Source organism: Oncorhynchus kisutch, unplaced genomic scaffold (assembly GCF_002021735.2).
Source record: "Oncorhynchus kisutch isolate 150728-3 unplaced genomic scaffold, Okis_V2 scaffold3973, whole genome shotgun sequence".
Classification (NCBI taxonomy): domain Eukaryota; kingdom Metazoa; phylum Chordata; class Actinopteri; order Salmoniformes; family Salmonidae; genus Oncorhynchus; species Oncorhynchus kisutch.
In genome coordinates, this window is record NW_022265918.1 from 1 (window position 1) to 23,443 (window position 23,443).

The following is a 23,443-nucleotide window of genomic DNA, read 5'->3' on the forward strand; positions in this document are numbered from 1 at the left end:
CACACACACACACACTGCTACATCATCCTCAGGGAACACACACACACACACACAACAAAAATCATCCTCAAGTAACACACACACACTACACCTACATCATCTCTCAGGTAACACACACACACACACTTACATCTCCTCAAGGTTACGCAACACACACACACACACACTGCAACATCATCCTCAAGGTAACACACACACACACACACACACACACACACACTGCTACATCATCCTCAAGGTAACACACACACTGCTACATCATCCTCAAGGTAACACACACACACACACTGTTACATCATCCTCAAGGTAACACACACACACTGCTTCATCGTCCTCAAGGTAACACACACACACACACACACTGCTTCATCGTCCTCATGGTAACACACACACACACACTGCTTCATCGTCCTCATGGTAACACACACACACACACTGCTTCATCATCCTCAAGGTAACATACACACTGCTACATAATCATCCAATCAGGGCTCTGTGTGTCTAGTATAGCATAATATAAGTCTATAGGGCCAGACATGAGCCAAACTGTTCTGGTCAGGCCTGGTTGAATCTGTACTGGTCAGGCCTGGTGAGTCTGTACTGGTCAGGCCTGGTTGAATCTGACGGGTCAGGCCTGGTTGAATCTGTACGGGTCAGGCCTGGTTGAATCTGTAGGGTCAGGCCTGGTTGAGTCTGTACGGGTCAGGGCCTGGTGAGTCTGTACGGGTCAGGCCTGGTTGAGTCTGTACGGGTCAGGCCTGGTTGAATCTGTACGGGTCAGGCCTGGTTGAATCTGTACGGGTCAGGCCTGGTTGAATCTGTACGGGTCAGGCCTGGTTGAATCTGTACGGGTCAGGCCTGGTTGAATCTGTACGGGTCAGGCTAGCTAGCAGCACAGTACTTTTGAGGTTTGCCCTGTAATGTGACTGGTTTAATAGTGTCTACTGTAGGGACTAGCAGTTAGTCTGAACAGAACACAGTGGTTTAATAGTGTCTACTGTAGGGACTAGCAGTTAGTCTGTAGGGGCTAGCAGTTAGTCTGTAGGGGCTAGCAGTTAGTCTGTAGGGGCTAGCAGTTAGTCTGAACAGAACACAGTGGTTTAATAGTGTCTACTGTAGGGACTAGCAGTTAGTCTGTAGGGGCTAGCAGTTAGTCTGTAGGGACTAGCAGTTAGTCTGAACAGAACACAGTGGTTTAATAGTGTCTACTGTAGGGACTAGCAGTTAGTCTGTATACCACACAGTGGTTTAATGTGTCTACTGTAGGGACTAGCAGTAGTCTGTAGGGACTAGCAGTTAGTCTGTAGGGACTAGCAGTTAGTCTGTACAGAACACAGTGGTTTAATAGTGTCTACTGTAGGGGCTAGCAGTTAGTCTGTAGGGGCTAGCAGTTTAGTCTGTAGGGGCTAGCAGTTAGTCTGTAGGGGCTAGCAGTTAGTCTGTAGGGACTAGCAGTTAGTCTGAACAGAACACAGTGGTTTAATAGTGTCTACTGTAGGGACTAGCAGTTAGTCTGAACAGAACACAGTGGTTTAATAGTGTCTACTGTAGGGACTAGCAGTTAGTCTGAACAGAACACAGTGGTTTAATAGTGTCTACTGTAGGGACTAGCAGTTAGTCTGTATAACCACACAGTGGTTTAATAGTGTCTACTGTAGGGGCTAGCAGTTAGTCTGAACAGAACTACAGTGGTTTAATAGTGTCTACTGTAGGGACTAGCAGTTAGTCTGTAGGGGCTAGCAGTTAGTCTGTACAGAACACAGTGGTTTAATAGTGTCTACTGTAGGGGCTAGCAGTTAGTCTGTAGGGGCTAGCAGTTAGTCTGTAGGGGCTAGCAGTTAGTCTGTAGGGACTAGCAGTTAGTCTGTACAGAACACAGTGGTTTAATAGTGTCTACTGTAGGGGCTAGCAGTTAGTCTGTAGGGACTAGCAGTTAGTCTGAACAGAACACAGTGGTTTAATAGTGTCTACTGTAGGGACTAGCAGTTAGTCTGTAGGGACTAGCAGTTAGTCTGTAGGGGCTAGCAGTTAGTCTGTAGGGACTAGCAGTTAGGTCTGAACAGAACACCACACAGTGGTTTAATAGTGTCTACTGTAGGGACTAGCAGTTAGTCTGTAGGGACTAGCAGTTAGTCTGTAGGGGCTAGCAGTTAGTCTGTAGGGACTAGCAGTTAGTCTGTAGGGGCTAGCAGTTAGTCTGTAGGGGCTAGCAGTTAGTCTGAACAGAACACAGTGGTTTAATAGTGTCTACTGTAGTGGCTAGCAGTTAGTCTGTAGGGGCTAGCATTTAGTCTGTAGGACTAGCAGTTAGTCTGTAGGGACTAGCAGTTAGTCTGTAGGGACTAGCAGTTAGTCTGAACAGAACACCACACAGTGGTTTAATAGTGTCTACTGTAGGGACTAGCAGTTAGTCTGTAGGGACTAGCAGTTAGTCTGTAGGGACTAGCAGTTAGTCTGTAGGGACTAGCAGTTAGTCTGTAGGGACTAGCAGTTAGTCTGTAGGGGCTAGCAGTTAGTCTGTACAGAACACAGTGGTTTAATAGTGTCTACTGTAGGGACTAGCAGTTAGTCTGTAGGGGCTAGCAGTTAGTCTGAACAGAACACAGTGGTTTAATAGTGTCTACTGTAGGGACTAGCAGTTAGTCTGAACAGAACACAGTGGTTTAATAGTGTCTACTGTAGGGACTAGCAGTTAGTCTGAACAGAACACAGTGGTTTAATAGTGTCTACTGTAGGGACTAGGCAGTTAGTCTGTAGGGCTAGCAGTTAGTCTGTAGGGACTAGCAGTTAGTCTGTACAGAACACAGTGGTTTAATAGTGTCTACTGTAGGGACTAGCAGTTAGTCTGTAGGGACTAGCAGTTAGTCTGTACAGAACACAGTGGTTTAATAGTGTCTACTGTAGGGACTAGCAGTTAGTCTGAACAGAACACAGTGGTTTAATAGTGTCTACTGTAGGGACTAGCAGTTAGTCTGAACAGAACACAGTGGTTTAATAGTGTCTACTGTAGGGACTAGCAGTTAGTCTGAACACCACACAGTGGTTTAATAGTGTCTACTGTAGGGACTAGCAGTTAGTCTGAACAGAACACCACACATGTACTGTTGTACTGTATGTAGTAACCTAGTAAACTCCCCCTCCTCCTCTAACCCCCCCCACCCCTCCTTAACCCTCTAACCCCCCACCCCCCCCACCCCTCCTCTAACCCTCCTACCCCTCCTCTAACCCTCCCACCCCTCCTCCTCTAACCCTCCCACCCCTCCTCCTCTAACCCTCCCACCCCTCCTCCTCTAACCCTCCCACCCCTCCTCCTCTAACCCTCCCACCCCTCCTCCTCTAACCCTCCCACCCCTCCTCCTTAACCTCAACCCCTCCTCCTAACCCTCCCCCCCCTCCTCCTCTAACCCTCCCACCCCTCCTCCTCTAACCCTCCCACCCCTCCTCCTCTAACCCTCCCACCCCTCCTCCTCTAACCCTCCCACCCTCCTCCTCTAACCCTCCCACCCTCCTCCTCTAACCCTCCCACCCCTCCTCCTCTAACCCTCCAACCCTCCTCCTCTAACCCTCCAACCCTCCTCCTCTAACCCTCCAACCCTCCCACCCCTCCTAACCCTCCAACCCCTCCTCCTCTAACCCTCCCACCCCTCCTCCTCTAACCCTCCCACCCCTAACCCTCCAACCCCTCCTCCTCTAACCCTCCCACCCCTCCTCCTCTAACCCTCCCACCCCTCCTCCTCTAACCCTCCCACCCCTCCTCCTCTAACCCTCCCACCCCTCCTCCTCTAACCCTCCCACCCCTCCTCCTCTAACCCTCCCACCCCTCCTCCTCTAACCCTCCCACCCTCCTCCTCTAACCCTCCCACCCCTCCTCCTCTAACCCTCCCACCCCTCCTCCTCTAACCCTCCAACCCCTCCTCCTCTAACCCTCCCACCCCTCCTCCTCTAACCCTCCCACCCCTCCTCCTCTAACCCTCCCACCCCTCCTCCTCTAACCCTCCCACCCCTCCTCCTCTAACCCTCCCACCCCTAACCCTCCAACCCCTCCTCCTCTAACCCTCCAACCCCTCCTCCTCTAACCCTCCCACCCCTCCTCCTCTAACCCTCCCAACCCTCCCACCCCTCCTCCTCTAACCCTCCCACCCCTCCTCCTCTAACCCTCCCAACCCTCCCACCCCTCCTCCTCTAACCCTCCAACCCCTCCTCCTCTAACCCTCCCACCCCTCCTCCTCTAACCCTCCCACCCCTAACCCTCCAACCCCTCCTCCTCTAACCCCCCACCCCTCCTCTAACCCTCCCACCCCTCCTCCTCTAACCCTCCAACCCCTCCTCTAACCCCCCCACCCCTCCTCTAACCCTCCCACCCCTCCTCCTCTAACCCTCCCACCCCTCCTCCTCTAACCCTCCCACCCCTCCTCCTCTAACCCTCCCACCCCCTCCTCCTCTAACCCCCCCCCTCCCCCTCCTCTAACCCCCATACCCCTCCTCTACCCCCCAGACGTTCCTGGACGACAACGGAGCCCTGAACTGGCAGATATTCTACTGGATTGGTCAGGAAGCTACGCTGGATAAGAAGGCGGGGTCTGCCATCCACGCCGTCAACCTCCGTAACTACCTGGGGGCGGAGTGTCGAACCATTAGAGAGGAGATGGGAGACGAGTCCGAGGAGTTCAGCGCTGTAGGTCCCCCGCACGCACGCACGCACGCACGCACGCACGGCCTGTAGAAAACCTTGCCAACTCTTCTGCCCCACCAGGTGTTTGAAAATGACATCTCCTACATTGAGGGGGGGACAGCCAGCGGCTTCTATACTGTGGAGGACACACACTATACTGTCAGGTAAGGAGGGGGGACAGCCAGCGGCTTCTATACTGTGGAGGACACACACTATACTGTCAGGTAAGGAGGAGGGAGGGGGGGTACACACTATACTGTCAGGTAAGGAGGGGGGGGTACACACTATACCGTCAGGTAAGGAGGAGGGAGGGGGGGTACACACTATACTGTCAGGTAAGGAGGAGGGGGTACACACTATACCGTCAGGTAAGGAGGGGGGGTACACACTATACTGTCAGGTAAGGAGGGGGGGGGTACACACTATACTGTCAGGTAAGGAGGGGGGGTACACACTATACTGTCAGGTAAGGAGGGGGGGGGGTACACACTATACTGTCAGGTAAGGAGGGGGGGGGGGGTACACACTATACTGTCAGGTAAGGAGGGGGGGGGGGTTACACACTATACTGTCAGGTAAGGGGGGGGGTACACACTATACTGTCAGTTAAGGAGGGGGACTGTGTGGGGGGTACACACTATACTGTCAGGTAAGGAGGGGGGGGGGTACACACTATACTGTCAGGTAAGGAGGGGGGGGTACACACTATACTGTCAGGTAAGGAGGGGGGGGGTACACTATACTGTCAGGTAAGGAGGAGGGGGGTACACACTATACTGTCAGGTAAGGAGGGGGGGGGGGGTACACACTATACTGTCAGGTAAGGAGGGGGGGGGGGGGTACACACTATACGGTCAGGTAAGGAGGGGGGGGGGGGGTACACACTATACTGTCAGGTAAGGAGGGGGGGGTACACACTATACTGTCAGGTAAGGAGGGGGACTGTGTGGGGGGTACACACTATACTGTCAGGATAGGAGGGGGGGGTACACACTATACGGTCAGGTAAGGAGGGGGGGGGGGTACACACTATACTGTCAGGTAAGGAGGGGGGGGGGTACACACTATACTGTCAGGTAAGGAGGGGGACTGTGTGGGGGGTACACACTATACTGTCAGGTAAGGAGGGGGGGGGGTACACTATACTGTCAGGTAAGGAGGAGGGGGGGTACACACTATACTGTCAGGTAAGGAGGGGGGGGGTACACTATACTGTCAGGTAAGGAGGGGGACTGTGTGGGGGGTACACACTATACTGTCAGGTAAGGAGGGGGACTGTGTGGGGGGTACACACTATACTGTCAGGTAAGGAGGAGGGGGGGGGGGTACACTATACTGTCAGGTAAGGAGGAGGGGGGGTACACACTATACTGTCAGGTAAGGAGGGGGGGGGGGTACACTATACTGTCAGGTAAGGAGGGGGACTGTGTGGGGGGTACACACTATACTGTCAGGTAAGGAGGGGGACTGTGTGGGGGGTACACACTATATTGTCAGGTAAGGAGGGGGACTGTGTGGGGGGTGTACCAACTCTAAGTGTGTGTGTGTGTGTGTTCCAGGTTGTATCGTGTTTATGGGAAGAAGAACATCCGTCTGGAGTCGGTTCCTCTGAAGGCCTCGTCCCTGGACCCACGGTGAGTTCTGTTGTCATGGAGATGGACAGTCTGTTTTAGCATGGACAACACCATGGAGGGCTTTACAGACTGACAATACTGTTGTCATGGAGATGTATAGTCTGTTTTATGGTTCCTATAGTTCTAATGTTCTGTGTTCCTGTAGTTCTAATGCTCTTGTGTTCCTGTAGTTCTAATGTTCTGTGTTCCTGTAGTTCTGTAGTTCTAATGCTCTGTGTTCCTGTAGTTCTAATGTGCTGTGTTCCTGTAGTTCTGTAGTTCTAATGTTCTGTGTTCCTGTAGTTCTAATGTTCTGTGTTCCTGTAGTTCTGTAGTTCTAATGCTCTGTGTTCCTGTAGTTCTAATGTGCTGTGTTCCTGTAGTTCTAATGTTCTGTGTTCCTGTAGTTCTAATGCTCTGTGTTCCTGTAGTTCTAATGCTCTGTGTTCCTGTAGTTCTAATGTTCTGTAGTTCTAATGTTCTGTGTTCCTGTAGTTCTAATGCTCTGTGTTCCTGTAGTTCTAATGCTCTGTGTTCCTGTAGTTCTAATGCTCTGTGTTTCTGTAGTTCTAATGCTCTGTGTTCCTGTAGTTCTGTAGTTCTAATGTGCTGTGTTCCTGTAGTTCTAATGCTCTGTGTTCCTTTAGGTTTGTCTTCCTGGTGGATACGGGTCTGGAGATTTTCATCTGGAGAGGAGCCAACGCTACTCTGGCCGGTACCACTAAGGCCCGGTAATTAACACACACCAACACTACTCTGGCCGGTACAACTAAGGCCCGGTAATTAACACACACCAACACTACTCTGGCCGGTACCACTAAGGCCCGGTAATTAACACACACCAACACTACTCTGGCCGGTACCACTAAGGTCCGGTAATTAACACACACCAACACTACTCTGGCCGGTACCACTAAGGCCCGGTAATTAACACACACCAACACTACTCTGGCCGGTACCACTAAGGTCCGGTAATTAACACACACCAACACTACTCTGGCCGGTACCACTAAGGTCCGGTAATTAACCCACACCATCACTACTCTGGCCGGTACCACTAAGGCCCGGTAACTAATACACACCATCACTACTCTGGCCGGTACCACTAAGGCCTGGTAACTAATACACACCATCACTACTCTGGCTGGTACCACTAAGGCCCGGTGACTAATACACACTAACACTACTCTGGCCGGTACCACTAAGGCCTGTTAACTAATACACACCATCACTACTCTGGCCGGTACCACTAAGGCCCGGTGACTAATACACACTAACACTACTCTGGCCGGTACCACTAAGGCCCGGTGACTAATACACACTAACACTACTCTGGCTGGTACCTCTAAGGCCTGGTGACTAAAACACATACAAACTGTGAAGTAAAATGTAGTCGGGGGCGTCCGCTGTTCGTGTGTGCCTGCCCATGAATGTCTCTGACTGTGTGTGGGTGGTGTGTGTGTGTGTGTGTGTGTGTGTGTGTGTGTGTAGGCTGTTTGCAGAGAAGATCAATAAGAACGAGCGTAAAGGAAAGGCAGAGATCACCACCCTGCAGCAGAGTCAGGAACCTCCTAACTTCTGGGAGGTTCTGGGAGGACAACCTGAAGAGATACGCAAACACGTTCCAGATGACTTCACACCCGTACGACCCAAACTATACAAGGTACCCTCTGACCCCTGACATCTAATTATTTAGTTGGGTCTGGGCTAATGTTGTTGTCTAGCTGGGTCTGGGCTAATGTTGTTGTCTAGCTGGGTCTGGGCTAATGTTGTTGTCTAGCTGGGTCTGGGCTAATGTTGTTGTCTAGCTGGGTCTGGGCTAATGTTGTTGTCTAGCTGGGTCTGGGCTAATGTTGTTGTCTAGCTGGGTCTGGGCTAATGTTGTTGTCTAGCTGGGTCTGGGCTAATGTTGTTGTCTAGCTGGGTCTGGGCTAATGTTGTTGTCTAGCTGGGTCTGGGCTAATGTTGTTGTCTAGCTGGGTCTGGGCTAATGTTGTTGTCTAGCTGGGTCTGGGCTAATGTTGTTCTCTAGCTGGGTCTGGGCTAATGTTGTTGTCTAGCTGGGTCTGGGCTAATGTTGTTGTCTAGCTGGGTCTGGGCTAATGTTGTTGTCTAGCTGGGTCTGGGCTAATGTTGTTGTCTAGCTGGGTCTGGGCTAATGTTGTTGTCTAGCTGGGTCTGGGCTAATGTTGTTGGCTAGCTGGGTCTGGGCTAATGTTGTTGTCTAGCTGGGTCTGGGCTAATGTTGTTGTCTAGCTGGGTCTGGGCTAATGTTGTTGTCTAGCTGGGTCTGGGCTAATGTTGTTGTTATTGTTGTTGTTTAGGTGGGTCTGGGTCTGGGATACCTGGAGCTCCCTCAAATCAACTACAAGCTGTCAGTGGAACACAAAGAGAAGGTCAAACTGGACAAAATGCCGGAACTACGACTGGTAACTATGGGGTAACTATGGGGTAACTATGGTGTAGTTAAACTGTGTAACCTGTTGTGTTATAATCAGTCTCTGTCTGTCTGTAGCTCCAGACACTGCTGGACACTAAAGGAGTGTATGTCTCTCTGTCTGTCTGTGTCTCTAGCTCCAGACACTGCTGGACAATAAAGGAGTGTATGTCTGTCTGTCTGTCTGTAGCTCCAGACCCTGCTGGACACTAAAGGAGTGTATGTCTCTCTGTCTGTCTGTAGCTCCAGACACTGCTGGACACTAAAGGAGTGTATGTCTCTCTGTCTGTCTGTGTCTCTAGCTCCAGACACTGCTGGACACTAAAGGAGTGTATGTCTCTCTCTCATGTCTGTGTCTGTAGCTCCAGACACTGCTGGACACTAAAGGAGTGTATGTCTCTCTGTCTGTCTGTAGCTCCAGACCCTGCTGGACACTAAAGGAGTGTATGTCTCTCTGTCTGTCTGTAGCTCCAGACACTGCTGGACACTAAAGGAGTGTATGTCTCTCTGTCTGTCTGTGTCTCTAGCTCCAGACACTGCTGGACACTAAAGGAGTGTATGTCTCTCTCTCTGTCTGTGTCTCTAGCTCCAGACCCTGCTGGACACTAAAGGAGTGTACATCCTGGACTGTCTGTCTGATGTGTTTATCTGGATTGGGAGGAAGTCTCCTCGTCTGGTGAGAGCAGCCGCCCTGAAGCTAGGACAGGAAGTCTGCACTATGCTGCACCGCCCCAAACACGCTACTGTTACCAGGAACCTGGAGGGGACAGAGTGTCAGGTAGGCAGATACCCTCCTTGAGGTTTTAACTCCTACCCTGTTCCTGGAGAGAGACCCTCCTGGAGGTTTTAACTCCTACCCTGTTCCTGGAGAGAGACCCTCCTGGAGGTTTTAACTCCTACCCTGTTCCTGGAGAGATACCCTCCTGGAGGTTTTAGTGCCTTGTTGCAAACAGGAGGTTTCAAATATTTGTATGAGGTAGTCATTGTATGTGTTGGGTACAGAGATGAGGTAGTCATTGTATGTGTTGGGGTACAGAGATGAGGTAGTCATTGTATGTGTGGGGTACAGAGATGAGGTAGTCATTGTATGTGTTGGAGTACAGAGATGAGGTAGTCATTGTATGTGTTGGGGTACAGAGATGAGGTAGTCATTGTATGTGTGGGGTACAGAGATGAGGTAGTCATTGTATGTGTGGGGGTACAGAGATGAGGTAGTCATTGTATGTGTGGGGTACAGAGATGAGGTCGTCATTGTATGTGTGGGGTACAGAGATGAGGTGGTCATTGTATGTGTGGGGTACAGAGATGAGGTGGTCATTGTATGTGTGGGGTACAGAGATGAGGTCGTCATTGTATGTGTGGGGTACAGAGATGAGGTGGTCATTGTATGTGTGGGGTACAGAGATGAGGTAGTCATTGTATGTGTGAGGTACAGAGATGAGGTAGTTATTGTATGTGTGGGGTACAGAGATGAGGTAGTCATTGTATGTGTGAGGTACAGAGATGAGGTAGTCATTGTATGTGTGGGGTACAGAGATGAGGTAGTCATTGTATGTGTGAGGTACAGAGATGAGGTCGTCATTGTATGTGTTGGGGTACAGAGATGAGGTCGTCATTGTATGTGTGGGGTACAGAGATGAGGTAGTCATTGTATGTGTTGGGGTACAGAGATGAGGTAGTCATTGTATGTGTGGGGTACAGAGATGAGCTAGTCATTGTATGTGTTGGGGTACAGAGATGAGGTAGTCATTGTATGTGTTGGGGTACAGAGATGAGGTAGTCATTGTATGTGTTGGGGTACAGAGATGAGGTAGTCATTGTATGTGTGGGGTACAGAGATGAGGTAGTCATTGTATGTGTGGGGTACAGAGATGAGGTCGTCATTGTATGTGTGGGGTACAGAGATGAGGTAGTCATTGTGTGTGTGTGGGGTACAGAGATGAGGTAGTCATTGTATGTGTGGGGTACAGAGATGAGGTAGTCATTAAAAAATCACATTAAGAGGGAGTCCATGGGACTATATATATACACTATTATTGCACACAGTGAGTCCATGGGACTATATATATACACTATTATTGCACACAGTGAGTCCATGGGACTATATATATACACTATTATTGCACACAGAGTGAGTCCATGGGACTATATATATACACTATTATTGCACACAGTGAGTCCATGGGACTATATATACACTATTATTGCACACAGTGAGTCCATGGGACTATATATATACACTATTATTGCACACAGTGAGTCCATGGGACTATATATATACACTATTATTGCACACAGTGAGTCCATGGGACTATATATATACACTATTATTGCACACAGTGAGTCCATGGGACTATATATATATATATACACTATTATTGCACACAGTGAGTCCATGGGACTATATATATATATACACTATTATTGCACACAGTGAGTCCATGGGACTATATATATACACTATTATTGCACACAGTGAGTCCATGGGACTATATATATACACTATTATTGCACACAGTGAGTCCATGGGACTATATATATACATTATTATTGCACACACAGTGAGTCCATGGGACTATATATATACACTATTATTGCACACAGTGAGTCCATGGGACTATATATATACACTATTATTGCACACAGAGTGAGTCCATGGGACTATATATATACATTATTATTGCACACAGTGAGTCCATGGGACTATATATATACACTATTATTGCACACAGTGAGTCCATGGGACTATATATATACACTATTATTGCACACAGTGAGTCCATGGGACTATATATATACACTATTATTGCACACAGTGAGTCCATGGGACTATATATATACACTATTATTGCACACAGTGAGTCCATGGGACTATATATATACACTATTATTGCACACAGTGAGTCCATGGGACTATATATATACACTATTATTACACACAGTGAGTCCATGGGACTATATATATACACTATTATTGCACACAGTGAGTCCATGGGACTATATATATACACTATTATTGCACACAGTGAGTCCATGGGACTATATATATACACTATTATTGCACACAGTGAGTCCATGGGACTATATATATACACTATTATTGCACACAGTGAGTCCATGGGACTATATATATACACTATTATTGCACACAGTGAGTCCATGGGACTATATATATACACTATTATTGCACACAGTGAGTCCATGGGACTATATATATACACTATTATTGCACACAGTGAGTCCATGGGACTTATATATCCTACACTTATACACTATTATTGCACACAGTGAGTCCATGGGACTATATATATACACTATTATTGCACACAGTGAGTCCATGGGACTATATATATACACTATTATTGCACACAGTGAGTCCATGGGACTATATATATACACTATTATTGCACACAGTGAGTCCATGGGACTATATATATACACTATTATTGCACACAGTGAGTCCATGGGACTATATATACACTATTATTGACCAGTGAGTCCATGGACTATATTATACACTATTATGCACACAGTGAGTCCATGGGACTATATATATACACTATTATTGCACACAGTGAGTCCATGGGACTATATATATACACTATTATTGCACACAGTGAGTCCATGGGACTATATATATACACTATTATTGCACACAGTGAGTCCATGGGACTATATATATACACTATTATTGCACACAGTGAGTCCATGGGACTATATATATACACTATTATTGCACACAGTGAGTCCATGGGACTATATATATACACTATTATTGCACACACAGTGAGTCCATGGGACTATATATATATACACTATTATTGCACACAGTGAGTCCATGGGACTATATATATACACTATTATTGCACACAGTGAGTCCATGGGACTATATATATACACTATTATTGCACACAGTGAGTCCATGGGACTATATATATACACTATTATTGCACACAGTGAGTCCATGGGACTATATATATACACTATTATTGCACACACAGTGAGTCCATGGGACTATATATATACACTATTATTGCACACAGTGAGTCCATGGGACTATATATATATACACTATTATTGCACACAGTGAGTCCATGGGACTATATATATACACTATTATTGCACACACAGTGAGTCCATGGGACTATATATATACACTATTATTGCACACAGTGAGTCCATGGGACTATATATATATATACACTATTATTGCACACAGTGAGTCCATGGGACTATATATATACACTATTATTGCACACAGTGAGTCCATGGGACTATATATATACACTATTATTGCACACAGTGAGTCCATGGGACTATATATATACACTATTATTGCACACAGTGAGTCCATGGGACTATATATATACACTATTATTGCACACAGTGAGTCCATGGGACTATATATATACACTATTATTGCACACAGTGAGTCCATGGGACTATATATATACACTATTATTGCACACAGAGAGTCCATGGGACTATATATATACACTATTATTGCACACAGAGTGAGTCCATGGGACTATATATATACACTATTATTGCACACAGTGAGTCCATGGGACTATATATATACACTATTATTGCACACAGTGAGTCCATGGGACTATATATATACACTATTATTGCACACAGTGAGTCCATGGGACTATATATATACACTATTATTGCACACAGTGAGTCCATGGGACTATATATATACACTATTATTGCACACAGTGAGTCCATGGGACTATATATATACACTATTATTGCACACAGTGAGTCCATGGGACTATATATATACACTATTATTGCACACAGTGAGTCCATGGGACTATATATATACATTATTATTGCACACAGTGAGTCCATGGGACTATATATATACACTATTATTGCACACAGTGAGTCCATGGGACTATATATATACACTATTATTGCACACAGTGAGTCCATGGGACTATATATACACTATTATTGCACACAGTGAGTCCATGGGACTATATATACACTATTATTGCACACAGTGAGTCCATGGGACTATATATATACACTATTATTGCACACAGTGAGTCCATGGGACTATATATATACACTATTATTGCACACAGTGAGTCCATGGGACTATATATATACACTATTATTGCACACAGAGTGAGTCCATGGGACTATATATATATATACACTATTATTGCACACAGTGAGTCCATGGGACTATATATACACTATTATTGCACACAGTGAGTCCATGGGACTATATATATACACTATTATTGCACACAGTGAGTCCATGGGACTATATATATACACTATTATTGCACACAGTGAGTCCATGGGACTATATATATATATACACTATTATTGCACACAGTGAGTCCATGGGACTATATATATACATTATTATTGCACACAGTGAGTCCATGGGACTATATATATACACTATTATTGCACACAGTGAGTCCATGGGACTATATATATACACTATTATTGCACACAGTGAGTCCATGGGACTATATATACACTATTATTGCACACAGTGAGTCCATGGGACTATATATACACTATTATTGCACACAGTGAGTCCATGGGACTATATATATACACTATTATTGCACACAGTGAGTCCATGGGACTATATATATACATTATTATTGCACACAGTGAGTCCATGGGACTATATATATACACTATTATTGCACACAGTGAGTCCATGGGACTATATATATACACTATTATTGCACACAGAGTGAGTCCATGGGACTATATATATATATACACTATTATTGCACACAGAGTGAGTCCATGGGACTATATATACACTATTATTGCACACAGTGAGTCCATGGGACTATATATATACACTATTATTGCACACAGTGAGTCCATGGGACTATATATATACACTATTATTGCACACAGTGAGTCCATGGGACTATATATATACACTATTATTGCACACACAGTGAGTCCATGGGACTATATATATACACTATTATTGCACACAGAGTGAGTCCATGGGACTATATATATACACTATTATTGCACACAGTGAGTCCATGGGACTATATATATACACTATTATTGCACACAGAGTGAGTCCATGGGACTATATATATACACTATTATTGCACACAGAGTGAGTCCATGGGACTATATATATACACTATTATTGCACACAGTGAGTCCATGGGACTATATATATACACTATTATTGCACACACAGTGAGTCCATGGGACTATATATATACACTATTATTGCACACAGTGAGTCCATGGGACTATATATATACACTATTATTGCACACAGTGAGTCCATGGGACTATATATATACACTATTATTGCACACAGTGAGTCCATGGGACTATATATATACACTATTATTGCACACAGTGAGTCCATGGGACTATATATATACACTATTATTGCACACAGTGAGTCCATGGGACTATATATATACACTATTATTGCACACAGTGAGTCCATGGGACTATATATATATATATACACTATTATTGCACACAGTGAGTCCATGGGACTATATATACATTATTATTGCACACAGTGAGTCCATGGGACTATATATATACACTATTATTGCACACAGTGAGTCCATGGGACTATATATATATACACTATTATTGCACACAGTGAGTCCATGGGACTATATATATACACTATTATTGCACACAGAGTGAGTCCATGGGACTATATATATACACTATTATTGCACACAGTGAGTCCATGGGACTATATATATACACTATTATTGCACACACAGTGAGTCCATGGGACTATATATATACACTATTATTGCACACAGAGTGAGTCCATGGACTATATAATATACACTATTATTACACACAGTGAGTCCATTGGGACTATATATATATATAACACTATTATTGCACACCAGTGAGTCCATGGGACTATATATATACACTATTATTGCACACAGTGAGTCATGGACTATATATATACACTATTATTGCACACAGTGAGTCCATGGGACTATATATATACACTATTATTGCACACAGTGAGTCCAAACCCAAAAAAAGTTTGGGGAAGGAAGTCCATGGGACTATATATATACACTATTATTGCACACAGTGAGTCCATGGGACTATATATATACACTATTATTGCACACAGTGAGTCCATGGGACTATATATATACACTATTATTGCACACAGAGTGAGTCCATGGGACTATATATATACACTATTATTGCACACAGTGAGTCCATGGGACTATATATAATACACATTATTGCACACAGTGAGTCCATGGGACTATATATATACACTATTATTACACACAGTGAGTCCATGGGACTATATATATACACTATTATTGCACACAGTGAGTCCATGGGACTATATATATATATACACTATTATTGCACACAGTGAGTCCATGGGACTATATATATACACTATTATTGCACACAGTGAGTCCATGGGACTATATATATACACTATTATTCCACACATATATCACTAATTTGCACACAGTGAGTCCATGGACCTATATATATACACTATTATTGCACACAGTGAGTCCATGGGACTATATATATACACTATTATTGCACACAGAGTGAGTCCATGGGACTATATATATACACTATTATTGCACACAGTGAGTCCATGGGACTATATATATACACTATTATTGCACACAGTGAGTCCATGGGACTATATATATACACTATTATTGCACACAGTGAGTCCATGGGACTATATATATACACTATTATTGCAACACAGTGAGTCCATGGGACTATATATATACACTATTATTGCACACAGTGAGTCCATGGGACTATATATATACACTATTATTGCACACAGTGAGTCCATGGGACTATATATACACTATTATTAACACAGTGGAGTCCATGGGACTATATATATACCACTATTATGACACCAGTTGAGTCCCATGGACTATATATATATATTATTATTGCACACAGTGAGTCCATGGACTATATATATACACTATTATTGCACACAGAGTGAGTCCATGGGACTATATATATACACTATTATTGCACACAGTGAGTCCATGGGACTATATATATATATACACTATTATTGCACACAGTGAGTCCATGGGACTATATATATACACTATTATTGCACACAGTGAGTCCATGGGACTGATATATTCATACACTATTATTGCACACAGAGTGAGTCCATGGGACTATATATATACACTATTATTGCACACAGTGAGTCCATGGGACTATATATATACACTATTAATTGCACACAGTGAGTCCAATGGGGACTATATATATACCACTATTATTGCACACAGTGAGTCCATGGACTATATATATACACTATTATTGCACACAGTGAGTCCATGGGACTATATATATACCACTATTATTGCACACACAGTGAGTCCATGGGACTATATATATACACTATATTGCACACAGAGTGGAGTCCATGGGACTATATATATACACTATTATTGCACACAGTGAGTCCATGGGACTATATATATACACTATTATTGCACACAGAGTGAGTCCATGGGACTATATATATACACTATTATTGCACACAGAGTGAGTCCATTGGGACTATATATATACACTATTATTGCACACAGTGAGTCCATGGGACTATATATATACACTATTATTGCACACACAGTGAGTCCATGGGACTATATATATACACTATATTGCACACAGTGAGTCCATGGGACTATATATATACACTATTATTGCACACAGTGAGTCCATGGGACTATATATATACACTATTATTGCACACAGTGAGTCCATGGGACTATATATATACACTATTATTGCACACAGTGAGTCCATGGGACTATATATATACACTATTATTGCACACAGTGAGTCCATGGGACTATATATATATATATTACACTATTATTACACACAGTGAGTCCATGGGACTATATATATACACTATTATTGCACACACAGTGAGTCCATGGGACTATATATATACACTATTATTGCACACAGAGTGAGTCCATGGGACTATATATATACACTATTATTGCACACAGTGAGTCCATGGGACTATATATATATATACACTATTATTACACACAGTGAGTCCATGGGACTATATATATACACTATTATTGCACACAGTGAGTCCATGGGACTATATATATACACTATTATTGCACACAGTGAGTCCATGGGACTATATATATACACTATTATTGCACACAGAGTGAGTCCATGGGACTATATATATACACTATTATTGCACACAGAGTGAGTCCATGGGACTATATATATACACTATTATTGCACACAGAGTGAGTCCATGGGACTATATATATACACTATTATTGCACACAGAGTGAGTCCATGGGACTATATATATACACTATTATTGCACCAGTGAGTCATGGGACTATATATATACACTATTATGCACACAGTGAGTCCATGGGACTATATATATATATATACACTATTATTGCACACAGTGGTCCATGGGACTATATATTATACACTATTATTGCACACAGTGAGTCCATGGGACTATATATATACACTATTATTGGCACAACAGAGTGAGTCCATGGGACTATATATATACACTATTATTGCACACAGTGAGTCCATGGGACTATATATACACTATTATTGCCACACAGGTGAGTCCATGGGACTATATATATACACTATTATTGCACACAGTGAGTCCATGGGACTATATATATACACTATTATTGCACACAGAGTGAGTCCATGGGACTATATATATACACTATTATTGCACACAGAGAGTCCATGGGACTATATATATACACTATTATTGCACAGAGTGAGTCCATGGGACTATATATATACACTATTATTGCACACAGAGTGAGTCCATGGGACTATATATATACACTATTATTGCACACAGTGAGTCCATGGGACTATATATATACACTATTATTGCACACAGTGAGTCCATGGGACTATATATATACACTATTATTGCACACAGTGAGTCCATGGGACTATATATACACTATTATTGCACACAGTGAGTCCATGGGACTATATATATACACTATTATTGCACACAGTGAGTCCATGGGACTATATATATACACTATTATTGCACACAGTGAGTCCATGGGACTATATATATACACTATTATTGCACACAGTGAGTCCATGGGACTATATATATACACTATTATTGCACACAGTGAGTCCATGGGACTATATATATACACTATTATTGCACACAGTGAGTCCATGGGACTATATATATACACTATTATTGCACACAGTGAGTCCATGGGACTATATATATACACTATTATTGCACACAGTGAGTCCATGGGACTATATATATACACTATTATTGCACACAGTGAGTCCATGGGACTATATATATACACTATTATTGCACACAGTGAGTCCATGGGACTATATATATACACTATTATTGCACACAGTGAGTCCATGGACTATATATATACACTATTATTGCACACAGTGGTCCATGGGACTATATATATACACTATTATTGCACACAGTGAGTCCATGGGACTATATATATACACTTTATTATTGCACACAGTGAGTCCATGGGACTATATATACACTATTATTGCACACAGTGAGTCCATGGGACTATATATATATACACTATTATTGCACACAGTGAGTCCATGGGACTATATATATACACTATTATTGCACACAGTGAGTCCATGGGACTATATATATACACTATTATTGCCAACAGTGAGTCCATGGGACTATATATATATACACTATTATTGCACACAGTGAGTCCATGGGACTATATATATACACTATTATTGCACACAGTGAGTCCATGGGACTATATATATACACTATTATTGCACACAGTGTGTCCATATATATATATATATACACTATTATTGCACACAGTGAGTCCATGGGACTATATATATACACTATTATTGCACACAGTGAGTCCATGGGGACTATATATATACACTATTATTGCACACAGTGAGTCCATGGGACATATATATACACTATTATTGCACACAGTGAGTCCATGGGACTATATATATACACTATTATGCACAGAGTGAGTCCATGGGACTATTTATATATACACTATTATTGCAACAGTGAGTCCATGGGACTATATATATACACTATTATTGCACACAGTGAGTCCATGGGACTATATATATACACTATTATTGCACACAGTGAGTCCATGGGACTATATAGTATACACTATTATTGCACACAGTGAGTCCATGGGACTATATATATACACTATTATTGCACACAGTGAGTCCATGGGACTATATATATACACTATTATTGCACACACAGGTGAGTCCATGGGACTATATATATACACTATATTGCACACAGTGAGTTCCATGGGACTATATATATACACTATTATTGCACACAGTGAGTCCATGGGACTATATATACACTATTATTGCACACAGTGAGTCCATGGGACTATATAAATATTACACTATTATTGCACACAGAGTGAGTCCATGGGACTATATATATACACTATTATTGCACACAGTGAGTCCCATGGGACTATATCTACACTATTATTGCACACAGTGAGTCCATGGGACTATATTATTATACACTATTATTGCACACAGTGAGTCCATGGGACTATATATATACACTATTATTGCACACAGTGAGTCCATGGGACTATATATATACACTATTATTGCACACAGTGAGTCCATGGGACTATATATATATATACACTATTATTGCACACAGAGTGAGTCCATGGGACTATATATATACACTATTATTGCACACAGTGAGTCCATGGAATATATATATTTACACTATTATTGCACAAGTGAGTCCATGGGACTAATATATATATACACTATTATTGCACCACAGTGAGTCCATGGGACTATATATATACACTATATTGCACACAGTGAGTCCATGGGACTATATATATACACTATTATTGCACACAGTGAGTCCATGGGACTATATATATACACTATTATTGCACACAGTGAGTCCATGGGACTATATATATACACTATTATTGCACACAGTGAGTCCATGGGACTATATATATATATACACTATTATTGCACACAGAGACTATATATACTATATATACTATTATTATTGCACACAGTGAGTCCATGGGACTATATATATACACTATTATTGCACACAGTGAGTCCATGGGACTATATATATACACTATTATTGCACACAGTGAGTCCATGGGACTATATATATACACTATTATTGCACACAGTGAGTCCATGGGACTATATATATACACTATTATTGCACACAGTGAGTCCATGGGACTATATATATACACTATTATTGCACACAGTGAGTCCATGGGACTATATATATACACTATTATTGCACACAGTGAGTCCATGGGACTATATATATATACACTATTATTGCACACAGTGAGTCCATGGGATCTATAATATATACACTATTTATTGCACAGTGAGTCCATGGGACTATATATATACACTATTATTGCACACAGTGAGTCCATGGGACTATATATATTACACTATTATTGCACACAGTGAGTCCATGGGACTATATATATACACTATTATTGCACACAGTGAGTCCATGGGACTATATATATACACTATTATTGCACACAGTGAGTCCATGGGACTATATATATACACTATTATTGCACACAGTGAGTCCATGGGACTATATATATACACTATTATTGCACACAGTGAGTCCATGGGACTATATATATACACTATTATTGCACACAGTGAGTCCATGGGACTATATATATACACTATTATTGCACACAGTGAGTCCATGGGGACTATATATATACACTATTATTGCACACAGTGAGTCCATGGGACTATATATATACACTATTATTGCACACAGTGAGTCCATGGGACTATATATATACACTATTATTGCACACAGTGAGTCCATGGGACTATATATAACACTATTATTGCACACAGTGAGTCCATGGGACTATATATATACACTATTATTGGCACACAGGTGAGTCCATGGACATATATATACACTATTATTGACACAGTGAGTCCATGGGACTATATATATACACTATTATTGCACACAGAGTGAGTCCATGGGACTAATATATATACACTATATTGCACACAGTGAGTCCATGGGACTATATATATACACTATTATTGCACACAGTGAGTCCATGGGACTATATATATACACTATTATTGCACACAGTGAGTCCTGGGACTATATATAATATACTATTATTGCACACAGAGTGAGTCCATGGGACTATATATATACACTATTATTGCACACAGTGAGTCCATGGGACTATATATATACACTATTATTGCACACAGTGAGTCCATGGGACTTATATATACACTATTATTGCACACAGTGAGTCCATGGGACTATATATATACACTATTATTGCACACAGTGAGTCCATGGGACTATATATATACACTATTATTGCACCACGTGATAGTCCATGGGACTATAATATAACACTATTATTGCACTACAGTGAGTCACATGGGACTATATATATACACTATTATTGCACACAGTGAGTCCATGGACTATATATTACACTATTATTGCACACAGTGAGTCCCATGGGAACTATATATACACTATTATTGCCCAACAGTGAGTCCATGGACTATATTAACACTATTATGGCACAGAGGGAGTCCCATGGGACTATATATATACACTATTATTGCACACAGAGTGAGTCCATGGGACTATATATAATACACTATTATTGCACCACGAGTGAGTCCATGGGATATATATATATATACACTATTATTGCACACAGAGTGAGTCCATGGGACTATATATATACACTATTATTGCACACGAGGAGTCCATGGGACTATATATATATATACATTATTATTGCACACAGTGAGTCCATGGGACTATATATATACACTATTATTGCACACAGTGAGTCCATGGGACTATATATATACACTATTATTGCACACAGTGAGTCCATGGGACTATATATATACACTATTATTGCACACAGTGAGTCCATGGGACTATATATATACACTATTATTGCACACAGTGAGTCCATGGGACTATATATATACACTATTATTGCACACACAGTGAGTCCATGGGACTATATATATACACTATTATTGCACACAGTGAGTCCATGGGACTATATATATACACTATTATTGCACACAGTGAGTCCATGGGACTATATATATACACTATTATTGCACACACAGTGAGTCCATGGGACTATATATATACACTCTTATTGCACACAGTGAGTCCATGGGACTTATACTATATACACTATTATTGCCAACACAGTGAGGTCCATGGGACTATATATATACACTATTATCTGCACACAGTGAGTCCATGGGAACTATCATATATACACTATTATTGCCACCACAGTGAGGTCCATGGGAACTATATATATACACTATTATTACACACACAGTGAGTCCATGGGACTATAATATATACACTATTATTGCACCCCACAGTGAGTCCATGGACTATATATATACACTATTATCGTGCAACACAGTGAGTCCATGGGACCTATTATATTACACCACTATGTATTGCACACAGAGGTGAAGTCCATGGGACTATATATTATACACTATTATTGCACACAGTGAGTTCCATGGGACCTATATAGTATA

General features: G+C 42.5%; 1 protein-coding gene across 1 annotated transcript in view; it reads left to right on the top strand.

Annotated features, from left to right (window-relative positions):
- Positions 1-218: 218 nt before the first annotated feature.
- LOC109887457 (protein flightless-1 homolog) overlaps positions 219-23,443 on the top strand; it is a gene marked incomplete at its 5' end in the record, with an annotated part of 45,774 nt that continues 22,549 nt past the window's right edge. The window contains 8 exon segments of the mRNA XM_031821428.1: positions 219-238; positions 4,496-4,675; positions 4,754-4,836; positions 6,232-6,306; positions 6,933-7,016; positions 7,777-7,948; positions 8,610-8,714; positions 9,309-9,500. Of these exon segments, the coding sequence (XP_031677288.1) occupies positions 219-238; positions 4,496-4,675; positions 4,754-4,836; positions 6,232-6,306; positions 6,933-7,016; positions 7,777-7,948; positions 8,610-8,714; positions 9,309-9,500 (911 nt within the window).